The sequence below is a fragment of the Tubulanus polymorphus genome, chromosome 2, assembly GCF_964204645.1.
Source record: "Tubulanus polymorphus chromosome 2, tnTubPoly1.2, whole genome shotgun sequence".
In the NCBI taxonomy this organism is placed as follows: domain Eukaryota; kingdom Metazoa; phylum Nemertea; class Palaeonemertea; order Tubulaniformes; family Tubulanidae; genus Tubulanus; species Tubulanus polymorphus.
In genome coordinates, this window is record NC_134026.1 from 31,853,543 (window position 1) to 31,874,218 (window position 20,676).

The following is a 20,676-nucleotide window of genomic DNA, read 5'->3' on the forward strand; positions in this document are numbered from 1 at the left end:
CGTATCGGGGGTATCGACCCCTGAACGTATCGGGGGTATCGACCCCTGAACGTATCGGGGTATCGACCTCAGAACGTATCGGGGGTATCGACCTCAGAACGTATCGGGGGTATCGACCCCTGAACGTATCGGGGGTATCAACCCCTGAACGTATCGGGGGTATCGACCCCTGAACGTATCGTTGACCTTAATTCTCTAATACTACGTACAATATAGTCATAAGTCACTTCTCTAAAAACTCATCTTGTTGAGTTTACAACAGAACTCGATGTTTTACTTAACAACCCATAAAGAGTTTAATTTAACTCCCATTGAGTTTAATTTAACTCCCATTGAGTTTTACTTCTCTTCGATAAAATCCATTTTTTGTACAAAATTTATTTGCTGTCATTACAATAATTAAACATCCATTACTATAGCAACCATTACTATAGCAACTAATTTACACAATAATTAATGTTTTTTTAAAAATATACATAATAACAATGGTTATCGTGTAAGTCACTAGATGGCGGTACTGGTCATAGTCGTCATTTTGAAATGCGATTGAAAACCTGCATCAAACAAGAGGAGGAAACAAACATGTGACACATTCTCTTATCCTTAATGTGACCTCATTATCGTTATCTTATTTACATACCCCTCCCCGTCTAGCCCCTCCCCCTCCCCCTCCCTGTCTAGACCCTCCCTAGAACCTAAGTGAATCTAAAGCCCACTCCTCACAGAATCTAACAATGTCTATCTCTTATATACTGAAGACCGTGATTCAAATGCAAAGAAATGCTTTAAAAATAACGTACATAGAAACAGTATCCATGACAACAATTATTGGAGTGCGAGTGTGGCTACGCTCGTATGACTAGTGTTTAATCTGACCACAAGGGGGAGATCATCAACCTTTTAACAATAGGTGGAGTCAGTGGTGCCACCACCCAGTGTAATTTATGTACAAAGATGTTGAAATGGTTAAATTGACTGATTGACTCGTTATTGACTGATTGACTGACATGAATTAATTATATAATAAATATTTATGCAAGTAGAAAAATATGGAAACAGTTAAAGACTTTTTAAACTCACTGTCCTGTGGAGCCATCTATTGACTGTTTGTAACATAAGTCCAACACAGCTGCCACCAGCCACGTACCTCTGTAAAACTAGTCCCCGCGACACTCGCATGTGTTACCAGTCCGTGAGACACTCACATGTGTTACCAGTCCCCGCGACACTCGCATGTGTTACCAGTCCGTGAGACACTCACATGTGTTACCAGTCCCCACGAGACACTCGCATGTGTTACCAGTCCGTGAGACACTCACATGTGTTACCAGTCCCCGCGACACTCGCATGTGTTACCAGTCCGTGAGACACTCGCATGTGTTACCAGTCCCCACGAGACACTCGCATGTGTTACCAGTCCCCACGAGACACTCGCATGTGTTACCAGTCCCCGCGAGACACTCACATGTGTTACCAGTCCTTGCGAGACACTCGCATGTGTTACCAGTCGACACTCTCGCATGTGTTACCAGTCCCCGCGAGACACTGATGGTTTTGTATTAGTTTTTAAATCACAGAACAGTGCGAACAATTCCTTCATAATAAATGCATCTGTTGACATTGTTATGTAAGTTACCAAGGGCAACACGAGCCCTGTGAATTAGTATCAGTGATGTGAATCTCTTGGGGGCTGCTGCTGCTGTAATACACATCAATACATAACATTTAGATATTCTCAAATCATTGATAATTAGTGAATGAGTTATTGAAATGAAGGAGGATAAAACTTACCCTTCATCCCCCCGATAACTTACCCTCCTTCTGCCAAACAACTTCGAGAATAATCCTCGCCTAGGAGGAGGAGGAGGTTGATCCTCAATCAGATCCGGCGTGGCTTCACCGTTAAAACCAAATGTATTTAATTCTTTAAAACATTCCGTTTCAATCATCTGTAAAAAAATATATTCAGGTCAGAGGTGATGTGAGGCTGAGGCCGAGAGGTGAGGCTGAGAGGTGAGGCTGAGGAGAGGCTGAGAGGTGAGGCCGAGAGGTGAGGCTGAGAGGGGAGGCCGAGAGGGGAGACTGAGAGGTGAGGCTGAGAGGTGAGGCTGAGAGGTGAGGCCGAGAGGTGAGGCTGAGAGGGGAGGCCGAGAGGGGAGACTGAGAGGTGAGGCTGAGAGGTGAGGCCGAGAGGTGAGGCTGAGAGGGGAGGCCGAGAGGGGAGACTGAGAGGTGAGGCTGAGAGGTGAGGCTGAGAGGTGAGGCTGAGAGGGGAGGCCGAGAGGGGAGACTGAGAGGGGAGACTGAGAGGTGAGGCTGAGAGGTGAGGCCGAGAGGTGAGGCCGAGAGGTGAGGCTGAGAGGTGAGGCTGAGAGGTGAGGCTGAGAGGTGAGGCTGAGAGGTGAGGCCGAGAGGTGAGGCCGAGAGGTGAGACTAAGAGGTTATAGTATAGTTACCTCAGTTTGCCAGGGTATTGAAACACTTCCTGTACTGAATTTACTGTAGAAAGTATCATCACTAGGATCTAAATTCACTCCTTTCACTGTGGAAAACTGTTCAATATCCAGAACATCTTTACAATAAACGGCTCGAGGCTGAAATACAAACAACATTCCGATATTAGTACGCACAATCGACGATAGAGGGAGCCACTGTTAAACGGTAGAATACTGACATCTGGTTCGAATGGAGGGTCACACATTCCGGCTTCTAATCGTTTAAAGTTGATATTCTTGAAGAATGAATGAACTTTAACATGTTTAGCTCCGTGAGGTCCGCTGCAAGCTAGACGCAACTTTGGATCTTTTTGTAGAAACTGGAATTAGAGACATAAAACATATTTATTAGGGTAGCGATGATGAGTGAGGGGAGTGATGAGGAGTGAGGGGGAGCGATGACGAGTGAGGGGGAGCGATGACGAGTGAGGGGAGCGATGACGAGTGAGGGGGAGCGATGACGAGTGAGGGGAGCGATGACGAGTGAGGGGAGCGATGACGAGTGAGGGGAGCGATGACGAGTGAGGGGAGCGATGACGAGTGAGGGGAGCGATGACGAGTGAGGGGAGCGATGACGAGTGAGGGGAGCGATGACGAGTGAGGGGAGTGATGAGGGGAGCAATGATGAGTGAGGGGAGCGATGATGAGCAGGGAAGTGAGGGGAGGTATATTTACCTGTGCACATATAGACCTCGTATCCTCACTGAATTTATCTGAATAAGTTTCCTGATCCTCTTTCACTCGACGATCGACTTCTTCACGTTTTACTTTCTCTTTTCGAGCTCGAAACGGAGCCTTAAAAATAAACCATAGACAATTATGTTTTATCGTCATAGCAGCAATTAGTACGATAACCGATGAATAGATGGCGTTACTACTGACCTTTCCTTCGACCATTTCATATATAATACACCCTAGCCCCCACCAGTCAGGACTGAATGTGTATTTCTCATTCCTCACAACTTCAGGGGCTGTAAACAAATATATATCCGCGTTAGAGGGGGGAATAGAGGGGGAGGAGCAGGGGGAGTAGGGAGAGGAGCAGGGGGAGTAGGGGGGAGGGGGTGAAACTCTTACCCATATATCCTACTGTTCCTACTCTTCCTCTAATTGACTCTCCCTCGGGAATCTCAACCGCTAATCCTAAATCTGAGATTCTCACGTGACCGTTATCATCTAATAAGATATTCTCGGGTTTTAAATCTCTACAAAAAACAAACGAACAAACGTTACGACTAATTATCAGAATGCTGAAGGGGGTTAGGGGGGGTTAGGGGGAGGATGTTGTTATAGTTACCTGTAAACAATGCGTTCAGCGTGTAAATGTTCCAAACCGCAAGCGATTTCTGCCGCGTAGAAAACAGCTCTCTGTTCGTCGAAACCAGGGTTACCCATATTGTGAATATGAAACTTTAAATCACCTCCGTTCATGATGGTTAGCACCAGGCATAACGCCTCCTTCGTTTCAAATGCATAGGCAAGGTTTACCTGAAATACAGAGACACCTAATGGTGAATAATGGAACTATTAATACTAGATACTAGAGACACCTGGTGGTGAATACTTACGACAAACCTAGAGTTGATTTTTTGTAAGATCTGTTTTTCGTTGAGAGCCATTGCTTCGCCTTTTCGTTTTTTGATGCGTTTTTTTTCGAGTTTTTTACAGGCATACATTTTACCTGTCGCTCGAACCTGACAGGCGCAAACCTCTCCGAAACCACCTTTACCCAAAACTCTATACATTCGAAATGTATTCTTCGTAATCGGTTGACTAAAAATAGACAAATATTTATTAGTAATTTAATCGTGAATATTAAACATTGTGAGGTTTGAATAGAGCGTTACTGACCTCTCCAACCATTTCCACTGTAAATACCGTTTAAAATACATACTGTCTAAAAAATCATTGAATGGTTGTTTCCTTAAATATTCCTGAACGACTCTGAAATAACAAACAATTACAAACAATATTCATAAGATTGTTGTGATATTTTCCAGTAATGTTTAATTCATTTCACTTACTCTGAACATTCACTGAATAATTCTTTACTGTTGTTATTTTGGGCGATTGCATCATTTATAACTTGTGCATGATTACTGTTCACTTGTTCTACGTAATTTGGAGCCTAAAAAATACATCATAAAACACTTTTTAGACACCACTCAGCTACCAGCCCACGGGTCCCACGGACACCCCTCAGCTACCAGCCCACGGGTCCCACAGACACCTCTCAGCTACCAGTCCCCGGGTCCCACAGACACCTCTCAGCTACCAGCCCACGGGTCCCACGGACACCCCTCAGCTACCAGCCCACGGGTCCCACAGACACCTCTCAGCTGCCAGCCCACGGGTCCCACAGACACCTCTCAGCTACCAGCCCCCGGGTCCCACAGACACCTCTCAGCTGCCAGCCCACGGGTCCCACAGACACCTCTCAGCTGCCAGCCCACGGATCCCACAGACACCTCTCAGCTACCAGCCCACGGATCCCACAGACACCTCTCAGCTACCAGCCCACGGGTCCCACGGACACCTCTCAGCTGCCAGCCCCGGGTCCCACAGACACCTCTCAGCTGCCAGCCCACGGGTCCCACACAGCTTGGAACCCCATGACACAAAAACTCACCCCATGTTTGAGGTATTTTTCTAACACTTCCTGAGCAACTTCTGAACGTTTTTCATCCGGACAAATTTCATATTGATGCTGAAAATTATTAGAGTAAATACAGTAAAATTGAGGCGTAAAGTTTGTAAAGTAATAAACGAACCCGACACAAAACTTACCACAGCATCTAAAAATGAGATGGCTTTCTGTAGTAATGGTATAGTATCGCAGTAATATCTGAATAGCTGTCGTCCGATTGGTTGCTGTTCGATTACATATTTATACGTGAGACCTACAATTATAATACCAGCCAGCGCATGGTTAACACTAAATCTAGGAGTACCTTATGTACGTAGGGTATTTGTAAATGAAGGAAACTTACTGATTTTATTTCGTATATCCATACACTGTGATATATGCGGAAAACGTAAAATTTGTTTCCATTTTTTACTTTTACCCTTCCTTTTACCGCCATCACCTAAAACAAACAACAAATCATCAGGGGAAGGTGTAAACGTCGATACACCTGTCAGGGGAAGGTGTAAATGATGTCAGGTATAGTATTGATCTACTAATTAAAACTAGATACACAGTTCACTGCTGCTGCTGCTAGTGCTGAACTAGTTCTATCAGATATTGGTTAACTAGCTTCACCCTGCACCGGGCCGGTGAGCTACAAACGGATATCGACAGGGCTACTACACTAGCGGGTATCCGGGCAACAGGTATCCACAGGGCTACTACACTAGCGGGTATCCGGGCAACAGGTATCCACAGGGCTACTACACTAGCGGGTATCCGGGCAGGCTACTACACTAGCGGGTATCAGGGCAACGAGTATCCACAGGGCTACACCAGCGGGCATCCCGATAGTTAGCGGATATCCGGGAGACACTAGCAAATATCCAGGCAACAGTAGCGGATATCCACACAAACCCTACAGCAGCGCGGGTATCCTGTCAGTATCAGTGAACTGCAGACTCCTGAGGCTGATTCAGTGAAGTGAATCCTGAACCAGATAAAATTGCAATGCAAGGATGTAAAAGATCAGAATCTGAGCGTGTTTAAGTCAACAACAAGAATGATTGAGATTGATCAGTCTCCTGCAGCAGGGTTCCTACGCAGCCACTACTCTAGGGTCTCACTCACATCCGCATCTGTCAAACCACACTCGAACTCAAGGGTCGTCGAATTAAAAAATTCCTCGCTCTAATAAAACGTACCTTGTCGGGCTTTCAGTAACACTGTATTGGCGACAATATTCTCCAATTCCATGTAGACGATCAGCGGGGCTATGAGATAAATGTGAGATGTATTTACTCAGTGATTTTACAGGAGGTGATCAGTCTCAGGGTGTGACCGTGTACTCAACATACAATATGGCTGCCGTTTACTGATTGGTTGTGACGTCACGATCATCAGCCGCTAGTACTGATGCTGCTGCAGCAACTACTAACAGTATCTATCATCATCCGAAACATTCATCCTAATAACTCCGTCATTTCCCTTACTAATAGAAGAATAATCGGTGACCAGTATACCCGTAAAATTCAGAAGGGTCTCAGCTTCAGAATTTCTTATATTTTCTACTTTTTTTTATCCTTAATTAATTATTTCGTCTAATCATATGAAAATTTAACCATCAAGGACCAATTTTAGATAAAAGTCTTGATAATTGTATTCTCGTGCGTGACGGATTTTGCAGGGTCCTTGTAGACCCTCGACGAGGGGTGAAACAAAATTAGTTTTGAAATTCCGCTCCAGAGGGCGCCATCTCCTGGGCACGTTTTTTCCTCCAAATGATTGGAGTGTAATAAATATTCGTATTCTAATAATTCAAAAGAAAATATTTCCACTAAAACTTTAGTTTATTTACATATTCATATATACAATATTCTCATCAAACAAAGTGAAATTAGATTCTATAATTCATTTATAAAACATTTCAATAAAGTGCAGGAGGTGACAATAAACAATTAACTTCAGCAGATTCAAGTATAACTGATTATCAATCTGTTGCCTGGATTGTACGCCTCAATACTCCCTAACCTAGACACCAGCCTCACGTAGCTCACAGAGTCTGAACCCTCTTAGTCTGGACACTAAGCCTCACGTAACGCATTCTATAATTGCATAATCTTCAGAACTTCACCTGAAACATTTTTAAATCGACAATGAACTACAGCAGGGGTACAGCCTGAATGAGGGACGGTGCAGGTTACAGGCTGCAGGTCTGAAGAATGGTGCAGGTTACAGGCTGCAGGTCTGAAGAATGGTGCAGGTTACAGGCTGCAGATTGATAGATCTGTATAAAATCAGGGCAGGAAGAGTTCGAACTACTGCAGTGAACAAAGTGAACTTTTCGTTTGATTTTGTGTCGATTGAGATTTTGATTCACTATTGCTATACTGCACTATATCAGCTTTCACAACCGTCTGATGCTGTTCCAGTTCAGGCTTCGATAATTTAATTCCTAGAATGTCTGCAGCTAATTTTTGAAAACAAACATTCACCTGAAATTAAAAAACATTTCAGAATGGAAGAGACAGGAAGAAATTAGCTTGTTATTATTATAATGAATTGAGAGATTTATGTACTTACAGAATCACCAGTTTTTGCCGAGACAAAGTGACTTGATAAACCATTCTCTTGTGCAAATTTCTCATGTTTATCTAATTTAACTGTCCTCATATGTTCCAAATCAACTGTAAATACATTTACATCTCATTAGAAATAGAGTCTGTCAGGCCTCAGTGGACGGGCTGTCCACTCAGGGGACGGGCTGTCCTCTCAGGGGACGGGCTGTCCACTCAATGGATGGGCTGTCCACTCAGTGGATGGGCTGTCCACTCAGTGGATGGGCTGTCCACTCAATGGATGGGCTGTCCTCTCAGTGGATGGGCTGTCCTCTCAGTGGATGGGCTGTCCTCTCAGTGGATGGGCTGTCCACTCAGTGGATGGGCTGTCCACTCAATGGATGGGCTGTCCTCTCGGTGGATGGGCTTTCCTCTCAGTGGATGGGCTGTCCACTCAATGGATGGGCTGTCCTCTCGGTGGATGGGCTGTCCACTCAGTGGATGGGCTGTCCTCTCAGTGGATGGGCTGTCCTCTCAGTGGATGGGCTGTTGCCCAGAATAAACATTTTAAGTTACCTTTATTTCCGATTAATGCTATTTGTGGTAATTTTGGTTGATCAATGAATATTTTCTTTACACTTGACAACCAATCCTCACAATTTTCAAAACTTGAGAAATTAGTGATATCATAGACTAGTAAAACACCCTGTAAATAATAGATATAACACTGTCAGTTAGTGATGATGATGACATATACCAGTAGAGGGTGCTAATTACTCACATGTGCACCATAGATATAATTATCGATCATTTTACCGCCGAGAGTTTGACCTCCGATATCCCAAACCTGTATTGCTACATTTACTTCTCCTTAAAAACAACAATCAAATATATTTACTTGTAGTAGGAGTAAATCAGACAGCGGGTGTAAATCGGACAGTAGTAGGAGTAAATCAGACAGCGGGTGTAAATCAGACAGTAGTAGGAGTTAATCGGACAGCGGGTGTAAATCGGATAGCGGGTGTAAATCAGACAGTAGTAGGAGTAAATCGGACAGCGGGTGTAAATCAGACAGTAGTAGGAGTTAATCGGACAGCGGGTGTAAATCGGATAGCGGGTGTAAATCAGACAGTAGTAGGAGTAAATCGGACAGCGGGTGTAAATCGGACAGTAGTAGGAGTAAATCAGACAGCGGGTGTAAATCAGACAGTAGTAGGAGTTAATCGGACAGCGGGTGTAAATCGGATAGCGGGTGTAAATCAGACAGTAGTAGGAGTAAATCGGACAGCGGGTGTAAATCAGACAGTAGTAGGAGTTAATCGGACAGCGGGTGTAAATCGGATAGCGGGTGTAAATCAGACAGTAGTAGGAGTAAATCGGACAGCGGGTGTAAATCGGACAGTAGTAGGAGTAAATCAGACAGCGGGTGTAAATCAGACAGTAGTAGGAGTTAATCGGACAGCGGGTGTAAATCGGATAGCGGGTGTAAATCAGACAGTAGTAGGAGTAAATCAAAGTGCAGTAGGTTATTAACATTAAACGGTACCTGGAAGTGTGATCCTCTTCAAGAAGAAATCTAAACCAACTGTTTGTTTATATTGTTTACCAAATTGTTTCTGCGAATATTGAGTTGCTAAAGATGTCTGAAATGGATAACATCATTCTGCGCTTTATACAACACCGAGGAGGGAGGAATCAGTTTGGGGGCAAGAGGGCAGCAGCCACAGTGGGGAGCCGAAACTGTGAGTGTGAGTGATGATGGCTGCCCGTTTAGGCGATTGATCTTGTAGGATGACTTTTGAATTATAGAAGAATGAACATGAACTTGAAACCGACTTTTTACCTTTCCTGAAGCTCCATCACCGAGAATCACAAATTTCAACTGTTTATCGCGAGATTCCTCCTCAGAATCAGACATTATCACTGTTTATTTCTAGGATTCATTACATCTCAGTGTTTGTTGATGTGTAGTTTAGTCGTGACGTCATCATTAACTGTTGACTCTTTCAAATTAACATTTTTGCTAAATTTTTATCATTTCTTATTTCACTCACTGTTTCTATTTTTATGATTGAAAGAACCAATAAACTGTTTAACTGAATAATGAATTTAGAAAAGATTTTGGTAGGTTTTATACCGCATGTGGAATACAAAAGGAAGGCTCCAACAATTTCTAAAGGCCTGTAGTTTATATGGGTTAAACCAATCTAGACTGGTTGCCTGTTCCAGTAACCAGTCTAAATCCAATCCAGGTCTTTTACCTAAGAGGCAATTTAGCCCTAACTGGACCCTCGCCAAATAGATATATTAATAATAATTTAATTAATGATTACCATCGCATATTACAAGCACTTGTCGGCCTTCGGAGAATCCGCGAGTCCTCACTTCCGGTGTGGAGTCGTGACCCGCCATATTGAAATTTGGTAAGTCTTGGAATTTTTCCAGTTTTTTATCCTCGAATTATATCTATGTCTTAAGTTAACAGTTCGGTATAAACCCCGGAGATGCAGGCGATAAACACCGTCTATAAAACTGACCTGAGACCCGCCGCCAAACTTATATTCTAAGTCGTTTTTGAAGTAGGTCACGTGTGTCGTCACGGTTCGGTGAGCCGCAGTGCAGCAGCGCCCGCCTGGGAGAAATTATCCCAGTTATCCTACAATTATTCAAACACACTTAGAACAAACTGTTGAATTAGTTACATGTGACCCTAGTAGTTGGTGAAAACTACTTACTATGCGAATGAACCTGCTTTTTTAGTGACATTGTTGTTGGGAGCGAGAAGTTTACAGCCGCCAGTTGTGATGAATGAACTAAAACATTGTTATTACTGTTTAAAGATTATATTGTGGTGAATATTACTAGTAATAATTACAGTCACCTCCTTTTCTTATTGTTACAGATACAAACAGCAGATTTCATCAATCGATCCTTCCTTCAACTGTCAGTTCGAATCAGTTAAAAACAACAATATGAACCACTGCCTCCCGTCACTGGCTGTAACTAGGCTGAGATCTATTAATCATCTTTTAGAAAAGGCGTGTCTCTCTTTCGATCAATCGTGTAACTGATATCTGTGAATAGTCTACAATCAACAAATACCACATTCAAATCCAATATTCTTTATTTCAGGTATAATTCCTGTTTACTGTGGTATGAAATAAGATTGAGTCAAGAGCAACACAGTAGGAGCATCAGAGGAGGAGTATCGTAGGAGCAGCAGGAGTATCATAGGAGCAGCTGGAGTATCATAGGAGCAGCTGGAGTATCGTAGGAGCAGCAGGAGTATCATAGGAGCAGCTGGAGTATCATAAGAGCAGCTGGAGTATCGTAGGAGCAGCTGGAGTATCGTAGGAGCAGCAGGAGTATCATAGGAGCAGCAGGAGTATCGTAGGAGCAGCAGGAGTATCGTAGGAGCAGCAGGAGTATCGTAGGAGCAGCAGGAGTATCGTAGGAGCAGCTGAATGAATCACAGAAGAGATAAGATAAGTAGTTCTAGAATTATGTCTTCATTCATACCACTTGGAGGAGTTGAAGATATTCAGGATCAGAATTCAGTTTATTTCCAAATAGACTAAAACAAAATGTCGAATGATTATAACGGTTATTGAATTTGTCTCCAGCGAGTATCTGTATCCATCTTCAGCTCACTTCACACACAGCTGTAGATCAGAGTTCCTTACAGCGACCACTGAATCAACCTAATCATTACAACTGAAATAATGATAACACATTCTATATGAATACATATGAAGCACATCTGAAACCAAAGTGATAGAAAACGAGAAAGTTGTAAAATGTTTTCTGACGCAGTTTGATTTGTGTCAGATTGTAACTGTAGAAGTTTCACTCTTTGTTTCAGTCTAATAGAGATATAACTGATGTACATGTAACACTGACTGTGTAACACTGCAGTCATTTATTCACTTATTCCTCCTCAGTTTGAAGAATGTTTGTTCTCTCATCTTCATTAGCGATAAGAATCATTCTCATCGTGTAACTACAACATCGTAACATTTCTACTTATTCAATCATGGAGGGAATGAGTTGTATGAGGTTTGGGTATGTAATGGGGCAGGGTATGGTGTAGTTGACCGTTAGGGTAGGATATGATAATGTGATGAGGTAAGGTCGGTTGGATGATTCAGGGTTGTTTGATGTGGTTGGATTCGATGATCAGTTTAATATAGAACTGTTTGGGGGTAAGTGATGTATGCGGTAGTGTACGGTGTGTATGTTCGCAGGGTGTATGATAACGGATTGAAAGGTTGCTGGTAGAGGGCGGTACAGTAGCGTCCTCACTCACCAGAGCTCGGGTTGCTTCCTGCTGAAGCTCACGTCTACACAAACGTTGATCACAACTTTATTCTTGTGTTGGACCCTCGGTAAGGGAAACCAGTGATGCCAGTCACAATGAGGTGAACATGTTTTACTGTTGGCGAATATCCTTCAATAAACGTCGATAAAGGATAAGTTGATGTCAGCAGCGGAGAATGCTGAGTTCCAGATCGGGAAAACATCATCACAGGAAATCATTGTATTTGTCTGAGTTCGTCCACAGGTCAAGGATCAAGGTCTGATCATGTGACCTGTCTGCCCACACGGCAATCCACCCACTCTCCACCCGCCCGACCCTTGGCAGTGACCTGTTCGCCCGGCAGTGGTCTAAAGCCTAGCCTACATCGACACAGCGATTAGAGACCACACAGTTGCCGGACGGTTTTCGGTTGTTGCATGGCATGAGAGCAACTGGCTGGATACAATCAGCGTGAGCTAGCTTACGACTGGTTAGCGTCCATCTATCTCCAGTTCCACCCAGTCGCTCATGTTCTACTTTTGAGCAACTAGTTGTACTCAGTTGCTGTCATATCCGTCGATGTGAGCTCTCCATAATCAACAACACATGGTTGCAACTGACTAAAACAAAGCAATGAGTCACATGACTCGAGATGCCCTGAGAATATTTGGTAGATGACATATCTCAGTTGCTGTCGATGTACGCGCTACGGACCTAGCGACCGGCATGAGCCACACAGTTGCTGGTTTTCATTAGATGGGTACTCACTCACTAGCGACCGGCATGAGCCACGCAGTTGCTGGTTTTCATTAGATGGGTACTCACTCACTAGCGACTGGCATGAGCCACGCAGTTGCTGGTTTTCATTAGATGGGTACTCGCTCACTGGCGACCGGCATGAGCCACGCAGTTGCTGGTTTTCATTAGATGGGTACTCACTCACTAGCGACCGCCATGAGTCACACAGTTGCTGGTTTTCATTAATGAGTACTCACTCACTAGCGACTGACATGAGCCACGCAGTTGCTGGTTTTCATTAGATGGGTACTCGCTCACTAGCGACCGGCATGAGCCACACAGTTGCTGGTTTTCATTAATGGGTACTCACTCACTAGCGACTGACATGAGCCACGCAGTTGCTGGTTTTCATTAGATGGGTACTCACTCACTAGCGACCGCCATGAGTCACACAGTTGCTGGTTTTCATTAATGGGTACTCACTCACTAGCGACTGACATGAGCCACGCAGTTGCTGGTTTTCATTAGATGGGTACTCACTAGCGACCGGCATGAGCCACGCAGTTGCTGGTTTTCATTAGATGGGTACTCACTAGCGACTGACATGAGCCACGCAGTTGCTGGTTTTCATTAGATGGGTACTCGCTCACTAGCGACTGCCATGAGTCACACAGTTGCTGGTTTTCATTAGATGGGTACTCGCTCACTAGCGACCGGCATGAGCCACGCAGTTGCTGGTTTTCATTAGATGGGTACTCGCTCACTAGCGACCGGCATGAGCCACGCAGTTGCTGGTTTTCATTAGATGGGTACTCACTCACTAGCGACCGGCATGAGCCACGCAGTTGCTGGTTTTCATTAGATGGGTACTCACTCACTAGCGGCCGGCATGAGCCACGCAATTGCTGGTTTTCATTAGATGGGTACTCACTCACTAGCGGCCGACATTAGCCACGCAATTGCTGGTTTTCATTAGATGGGTACTCGCTCACTAGCGACTAGTTATAGACCTATGAAGGAAGTTTGATCAGTGTTTGTGAGTTTCAGTGAAAGGCAACAAGACCCTGGCGAGTGAGGATGTGTAGTATTGATGTTGGTATGGTATGTGTAAGGTAGGGGGCGGTGTGTGTAGAGTTTTAAGGATAGAGTAAGGTACAGTTAGAGGAATTTGAAAGTGTAAGTTTGGGTAATGCGGGGTCAGGATGTTTGGTGTTGTTGAGGTGAGGGTGAATTCAGTAGAATTTATCCATGTCAAGTGTCCATGTGGCAAATTTGGAAAATTATTTTTGAGTTATACCTTAGAAAATGGGCTTTTAAAATCATTAGACCAGTCTTGTTAGATTGGCTAAATAACTAAAATGGTCTTAGACTGGTCTTAAGTTGTTAGATTGACTATAGAACTAAAATGAACGTAGACTGGTCTTAAGCTGTTATTATTGTTAGAACCAAAATCAGTTAGAATCAAAAATCAAAAAGACTAAGTGGCAAATTTGTAAAAATGGATTCAGGTCTGATCCGTGTGATCCAGTTGACCTAGGATTATTTGATTAGAGTCAGACTCATTGATTACGTAGGATGGAGATAGATGGAGCCACAGTTTGTGCTTTGAACAATGATGAGTGATGCTCTTGGCGTTTCACTCACCAGGAGAAAGTTCCCCCCCCCCATAACTTCTTTAGATAGAAATCTCCAGATAGAATTCTGTTTTTGTCTTATTTGTCAGTGTATATATGTCTGGTGATGGTGACATGGATGGTGATAGGACAGTACAGCCTGGGTGATGTTGGGGTAGGGTAATGTGATTCAGAGAAAGTGGTCGCGTCCGGACTGGCATTACCTCCTTCCCTTCCTCCTTCCCGCGCTTACTATTCCACAATCTCTATATGAGATACATCGAGAATGATGCTATTGAAGATTGAATTCATCGATTCATTTTGGAATTGAAACTTGTTTCATGGAACAAATGGTGCTGCAAATAAACAATATCATCAAACAATGATTCTGATTAACTATAGTGAACTGCTGCCCTTTACTACTGGTTTTAAAAGCACTGATTGAGATGGATTTAAACCCAGTTCATTTACTATATTTCCTATATATACACTTACTGCCATGTGGTACTGATACATAGCAAGGAGAGAGAGAGAGATAGAGAGAGAGAGAGAGAGAGAGAGAGAGAGAGAGAGCCATAAGAAAAAGAAAGAACATGAAAAGAGTGGGGTCCGAGAGCAATTCGAAGGTTTAGTGTCCTGCTGGCTTATCGAGTGGGCAGGGGTCTATTCCTACCTCGACTCAAAAAAAAGAAGAAAAAAAAAGAGGGGTTCGAGAGCAATTCGAAGGTTTAGTGTCCTGCACGCCTAGATGGCGGGCAGGGGTCTATTCCTACCTCGACTCAAAAAAGGTGAGCTTAAAGCCACCAAGCACAAAAGTGGGGTCCAAAGGGTAGTCCACTACTGGCTTAGAGAGCGGGCAGTGGTCTATACCTACCTCACGTGCTTAAAAATGTTTGCAAAAAATGGCAAATAAGAAAGTGTGTGAGAGTGAGAGAGTGAGAGAGGCTGAGGCTGAGTTTCATGTATCACTGGGCGTAACGTGATAAATATAAGAGAAATAATTCACAGAAAATCTTGAATAATTTAATTGTGGGTTCAGAGTCTATTTCTCATCAGTTTGCTATTTGTAAAGCTTGTAGTTGGGTAAAAACTATTCAGATATTTGTGAATCAGAAGATTTTGCCGTCATTTGCTTCATGAATCGTTCACTTGTTAAAATGAATCATGTGACACACATTTAAAATACTGTTACTGATTTGTCATTGTTTTGATGGTGTCTTAATATTCAATATGTTGCAGGTATCGTCTCCTAGTATTTCACATAGAATTGAGGAGTAGTTTGAGGGATTGGGAGGGTTGGAGAAGCATTGAGATGTCTAAAGGGAGTGGCCTGGAGGAGGCTGAGAGACTGACCGACCCCATCAATCACTCATCACACTCTGTACTGTCCTAGCTCCACCCCTTATATCACATCACGTACCTCCCAACCTTCCACAGACACCACCCCCGACCTCACCCTCACCTCAACAACACCAAACATCCTGACCCCGTATTACCCAAACTTACACTTTCATATTACTCTAACTGTACCTTACCCTATCCTTAACACTCTTCACACACTGCCCCCTACCTTACACATACCATACCAGCATCACACCTGTACCGCCCTCTACCAGCAACCTTTCAATCCGTTATCATACACCTCCCTAACTATACATCGTACACTACCACATACACCCACCCCAAACAGTTGTATATTAAACTGATCATCTAATCCAACCACATCAAACAACCCTGCATCATCCCACCTGACCTTACCTTATCACAATGTCCTATCCTCCCCTAACGTGTCAAATCCCATACCCTGTCTCATTCCATACCCAAACCTCATACTCCTCATTCCCTCCATGATTGAATAAGTAGAAATGTTACGATGTTGTAGTTACACGGATGAGAATGATTCTTATCGCTAATGAAGATGAGAGAACAAACATTCTTCAAACTGAGGAGGAATAAGTGAATAAATGACTGCAGTGTTACACAGTCAATGTAACATGTACATCAGTTATATCTCTATTAGACTGATACAATGAGTGAAACTTCTACAGTTACAATCTGACACAAATCAAACTGCGTCAGAAAACATTTTACAACTTTCTCGTTTTCTATCACTTTGGTTTCAGATGTGCTTCATATGTATTCAATAGAATGTGTTATCATTATTTCAGTTGTAATGATTAGGTTGATTCAGTGGTCGCTGTAAGGAACTCTGATCTACAGCTGTGTGTGAAGTGAGCTGAAGATGGATACAGATACTCGCTGGAGATAAATTTAATAACCGTTATAATCATTCGACATTTTGTTTTAGTCTGTTAGAAGATAAACTGAATTCTGATCCTGAACATGTTTCAACTCCTCCATCAATACATATCATGGTTTCCTGTAATAGAATCTGATAAATTGATGTCATTAAGAATTTGTTTTTTCAGTTCAGTGTTCATCATTATAATGTGAAGGGTACAGGATGAATTTACAGATTCCACTGGTTCCACAGATTCCACTGGTTCCACAGATTCCACTGGTTCCACAGATTCCAATGGTTCCACAGATTCCACTGGTTCCACAGATTCCACTGGTTTATTCAGACATGTCACGTATGTCGACAGAGACTAATTCAATAACAGTTTATCTGAAACACTTATTTCTTAGTTAATGATTCTCCAATTTGTTTTATTCTTTTAGGAGATAACCTGAATTCTGATCCTGAACATTTTCAACTCCACACGATAACTGGTATGTGTATGACAACAGAATTTCAACAGTTTATTTCATGAATTTGATAAATTGAAGAATCTGTTATTTTCATTTCAGTGTCAATCATTGCTGAGGAGTTGTAGAATCTGATATACAACTGATTTTCACAGTCAGCTTCACACATTAACGGTATGTAATACTTGTGTATGGGTATAATTTAGATAAATCACACTAGTTCTGCCTCATCATCATCATCATTATCATCATCATCATCATCATCATCATCATCATCATCATCATCATCATCATCATCATCATCATCATCATCTAGTTCTGCCTCCTCCTCAGTAGCAGTGTGCATCCTGAGGAAGCAATCAGTCCTCCTGCAATCAGAGATTGCCCGCTCTGAAGGAGGTCAGGTAACGTTGAGTCTTTAGTTCACCTCGGTTTCAGCTTCTCAGTAACTGTTGGAGCTGCATCTTACCCGACTAGATTGACTGATTTAATGATTCTACATTTTGTTTTAACCCGTTAGGAGATGACCAATTACCTGCAGAAGACCCGGGATGACCAATTTACCAACTACTAGTGATGACCAATTACCAGAAGACCAGGGATGACCAATAGCTAGGCAATGACCAGCGATAACAGTTTGCCAGTATAATTGTATGATTGATTTTCTGTTTGTGAATGAACTTGAGAACAGTCACTGTTCTTTAATCCTATCAGTTACAGCCATGTTTTGATAAAATATCTTGCACAATCACCTCTAAACCTCTTGCACAATCACCTCTAAACCTCTTGCACAATCACCTCTAAACCTCTTGCACAATCACCTCTAAATCTCTTGCACAATCACCTCTAAATCTCTTGCACAATCACTTCTATCTCATCTACTCTTATTTAACTCTCATCAATCAAAACGTGGTTGTCATTGATAGAATTAGAGACGCTAGGGGCTGACTATGTAAACGCTGGTGTTGTAGAACCACAGAAACTGAAATCCCAGAATCTATTTTGTAAACCTGAATAAATGTATTTATTATTGTGTTGTGTTGTTTATTCAGCGCGATCTGTGGTGATTCAATCACGTGATCCGCTCAAGATTTTTTTATGTCGACTCCCTCCAAAATTCTGGATCCGATGTTATACTGTAGTTTAGACCATAGAACAGTTTTGTGATTATGTTTAGATCAACTTAAGTCTAAAATCGCTAATTTGAAACTTTGTTTAAATCATCATTTCACTAAAATTGTCCAAATCCTCGATTGTCAATCTTCCATATCCGAAACCCGGATCTAGATTTTGGAATGTTAACGTTTTAATGATAAAACTGGTTTGGGCGACAACCTCAGTTGTGATCATCTATAACCACCATTCAAACCACGTGCCCGTAGACCAGTTTTGTCATTTATCGCTTTCGCATCCTCCCGAACACGTGAGGCGAATTGTCACGTGGGGATGCGGCCCGGAACCTTTCATTGAACGCGAGTGTCGAGTCTCTCGTGTGTGTGTCTGATTGGACGGTTAGACTGGTTGCCTGTCCAATACTGCACCGAAATCCCAAAAGGCTAGATTTGAAGGAAAATCGTCTTTGTTCAGGAAACCGCTATCAAACCGACTTCTCCAACATTGCCGAATAAGGGAATTTCTGCGGTCAGCTGACACCGACTTTTCGTTCTGTCTACGGCAAAACCATTGTGCAAACCGATTTCAAACAATTGTGCCTTAAGACTGAGAAGAGAAGCGAGTATTATGTTAGACTGGTTGCGGGTGGCGCAGATTTGGACGGGCAACCGGTCTAATTTTCACTCGCATAAAGCTTTTCCGTAGAAGTGAGTTCGGGGAGGGGGAGCGATACTGACCCATGGCAAACGAAAGTCTAAGAGGTCTTAAAATTTTAAGACTAATTTAAAGTTTTCTCCTTTCCTCGGGGCCGGTGTGGGCCTTCTCGACGTTTTCCTGTCATGAGTGTTCAATAGAGGGCGCTAGTGTGGTGTAATCGATGACCAGTAGATGCTTTTTTGATGTATAAATATTTTGTTACGTTTTCATTCTCTAAATTTTCATCACTTCAATGTTTTTTTGTAAATATTTCTATAAACATGTGTAATAGTTTTCCTCCATATACCATGGAAATGGTTGGAGCGTAAATAAAATCGTAATCGTAATCGTAATCGTACTAGGTTTTATTGTAAACAGTTGTATATATGAAGTTAGTCTCATGTTCTTGCATTTAATTCCTCTTAATTCAAAGTTCAGTATTAAATAGAATGATTCATTAAAAACCTGTGAAGAGTTTCATTATGTTTTAATTGTATAAACTGTAAATAAATGAAAGAATTAATTATAAAATGATGGTTTGAATTCAGCGCTCTGGGTTTTATATAAACAGCAGCAGCAGCAGCAGCAGCAGCATCCACACGGACAGGATCAGTGGACCCGGGTTCGAACCTACTCCCGAGACGATTACAAATATACTCTGGATCCCATTCTTGTTTTATCTCAAGATTTGAAAATGTACATCCTATATTCAGCATCAGTATCGCTTTGCATCAGTTATCAGTAATTACTTTTGTTTAAGATATTTACATTTCACCGTACGGTGCTGCCTCTATGCTTATCGGTAGCGGGATTTTCATACACTAACGTGAGTCAACTCTGGCAAGCAAGGGTAACGGAGTACAAGTGGACAGCGGGACGATTGCCAGAGTTGACTTCACTTAGTGTATGGAAATCCCGCTAACGATGAGCATAGCGGCAGCACTGTACTGTCGGGACACCCCTGTACATCCTCTATTCAGCATCAGGCGGGACCACTCTGAATCAGTATCAGTAATTACCAGGTTCGAACCCGGGACACCCCTGTACATCCTCAATTCAGCATCAGTACCACTCTAAATCAGTATCAGTAATTACCGGGTTCGAACCTGGAACACCCCTATTCATACATCCTCTATTCAGCATCGGGACCACTCTGAATCAGTATCAGTAATTACTGGGTTCGAACCCGGGACACCCTGCTTATTAGTTATTGATTCTAAATTCCGGTAGATGGCGCATGCGAAACATGGTTCATTCTTAAACTTTGCTATCGTCAATTCAATCATTTTGACAGTTCAGCGAAATTCCGATAGATGGCGAACTTATCGTCATGGCTCGAAACCGAGATACCCGTACATCCTCTATTCAGTATCAGGACCACTCTGGATCAGTGTCAGTAATTACTGGGTTCGAACCCGGGACACCCCCGTACATCATCTAATCAGCATCGGGACCACTCTGAATCAGTATCAGTAATTACAGGGTTTGAACCCGGGACACCCCTGTACATCCTCTATTCAGCATCAGGACACTCTGAATCTGAGGGCACTAGTTTAGTGTAAGCTTTTACCAGTAGGGGGAGCTACGAGCTCCCTTAGATAAAGCTCGACGATCTCCTTTCCTCGGGGCCGGTGTCGGCCTTCTCGATGATGTTATGATCCGGCCTCTGTCGTGGTGATACATGTATAGTTTTAGACCTGTCTCAATCGAGCAGATCGTTTTTTATCGGAATCCTGATGCGCGTAAGACAATGATATGTTACACGGACTCGAGTGTCAGAGTTGTAGGTAGGTTATCATTTTTGCACTGTACTTCCCGGGGTCCACTTGAC

The 20,676-nt window shown here is 42.8% G+C and overlaps 2 protein-coding genes across 2 annotated transcripts; both read right to left on the reverse strand.

Moving 5' to 3' along the window:
- Window positions 1-685: 685 nt before the first annotated feature.
- Window positions 686-6,462, reverse strand: LOC141898321 (G protein-coupled receptor kinase 5-like). The gene is made up of 15 exons (XM_074784166.1): window positions 6,327-6,462; window positions 5,486-5,581; window positions 5,283-5,395; window positions 5,125-5,202; window positions 4,520-4,623; window positions 4,347-4,439; window positions 4,064-4,268; window positions 3,793-3,983; window positions 3,573-3,700; window positions 3,378-3,466; window positions 3,171-3,290; window positions 2,675-2,815; window positions 2,457-2,594; window positions 1,792-1,949; window positions 686-1,699 (listed from the first exon to the last, which is right to left on the reverse strand). Exons 1-15 carry the CDS (start codon window positions 6,376-6,378, stop codon window positions 1,633-1,635), a joined length of 1,773 nt encoding a protein of 590 aa, XP_074640267.1. The 5' UTR covers window positions 6,379-6,462; the 3' UTR covers window positions 686-1,632.
- A 498-nt stretch (window positions 6,463-6,960) lies between these two features.
- On the reverse strand, window positions 6,961-9,810 carry LOC141899451 (ras-related protein Rab-28-like). Its single transcript, XM_074785764.1, has 6 exons — window positions 9,523-9,810; window positions 9,226-9,322; window positions 8,461-8,549; window positions 8,256-8,385; window positions 7,705-7,808; window positions 6,961-7,616 (listed from the first exon to the last, which is right to left on the reverse strand). The coding sequence occupies exons 1-6, from the start codon at window positions 9,595-9,597 to the stop codon at window positions 7,440-7,442; spliced, it is 672 nt and encodes a 223-aa protein (XP_074641865.1). The 5' UTR covers window positions 9,598-9,810; the 3' UTR covers window positions 6,961-7,439.
- Between the last annotated feature and the right edge of the window lie 10,866 nt (window positions 9,811-20,676).

Excerpts from the sequence above, each read along its gene's own strand:
- LOC141898321 (XM_074784166.1), bottom strand. The coding sequence starts at position 6,378 with ATGGAATTGGAGAATATTGTCGCCAATACAGTGTTACTGAAAGCCCGA. Across the intron at positions 5,203-5,282 it reads TCTCATTTTTAGATGCTGTG|CATCAATATGAAATTTGTCC; the intron begins GTAAGTTTTGTG and ends AATAATTTTCAG. Across the intron at positions 3,467-3,572 it reads AGGAACAGTAGGATATATGG|CCCCTGAAGTTGTGAGGAAT; the intron begins GTAAGAGTTTCA and ends ATTTGTTTACAG.
- LOC141899451 (XM_074785764.1), bottom strand. The coding sequence starts at position 9,597 with ATGTCTGATTCTGAGGAGGAATCTCGCGATAAACAGTTGAAATTTGTG. Across the intron at positions 8,550-9,225 it reads GAAGAGGATCACACTTCCAG|GAGAAGTAAATGTAGCAATA; the intron begins GTACCGTTTAAT and ends GTTGTTTTTAAG. Across the intron at positions 7,617-7,704 it reads CGGCAAAAACTGGTGATTCT|GTGAATGTTTGTTTTCAAAA; the intron begins GTAAGTACATAA and ends TTTTAATTTCAG.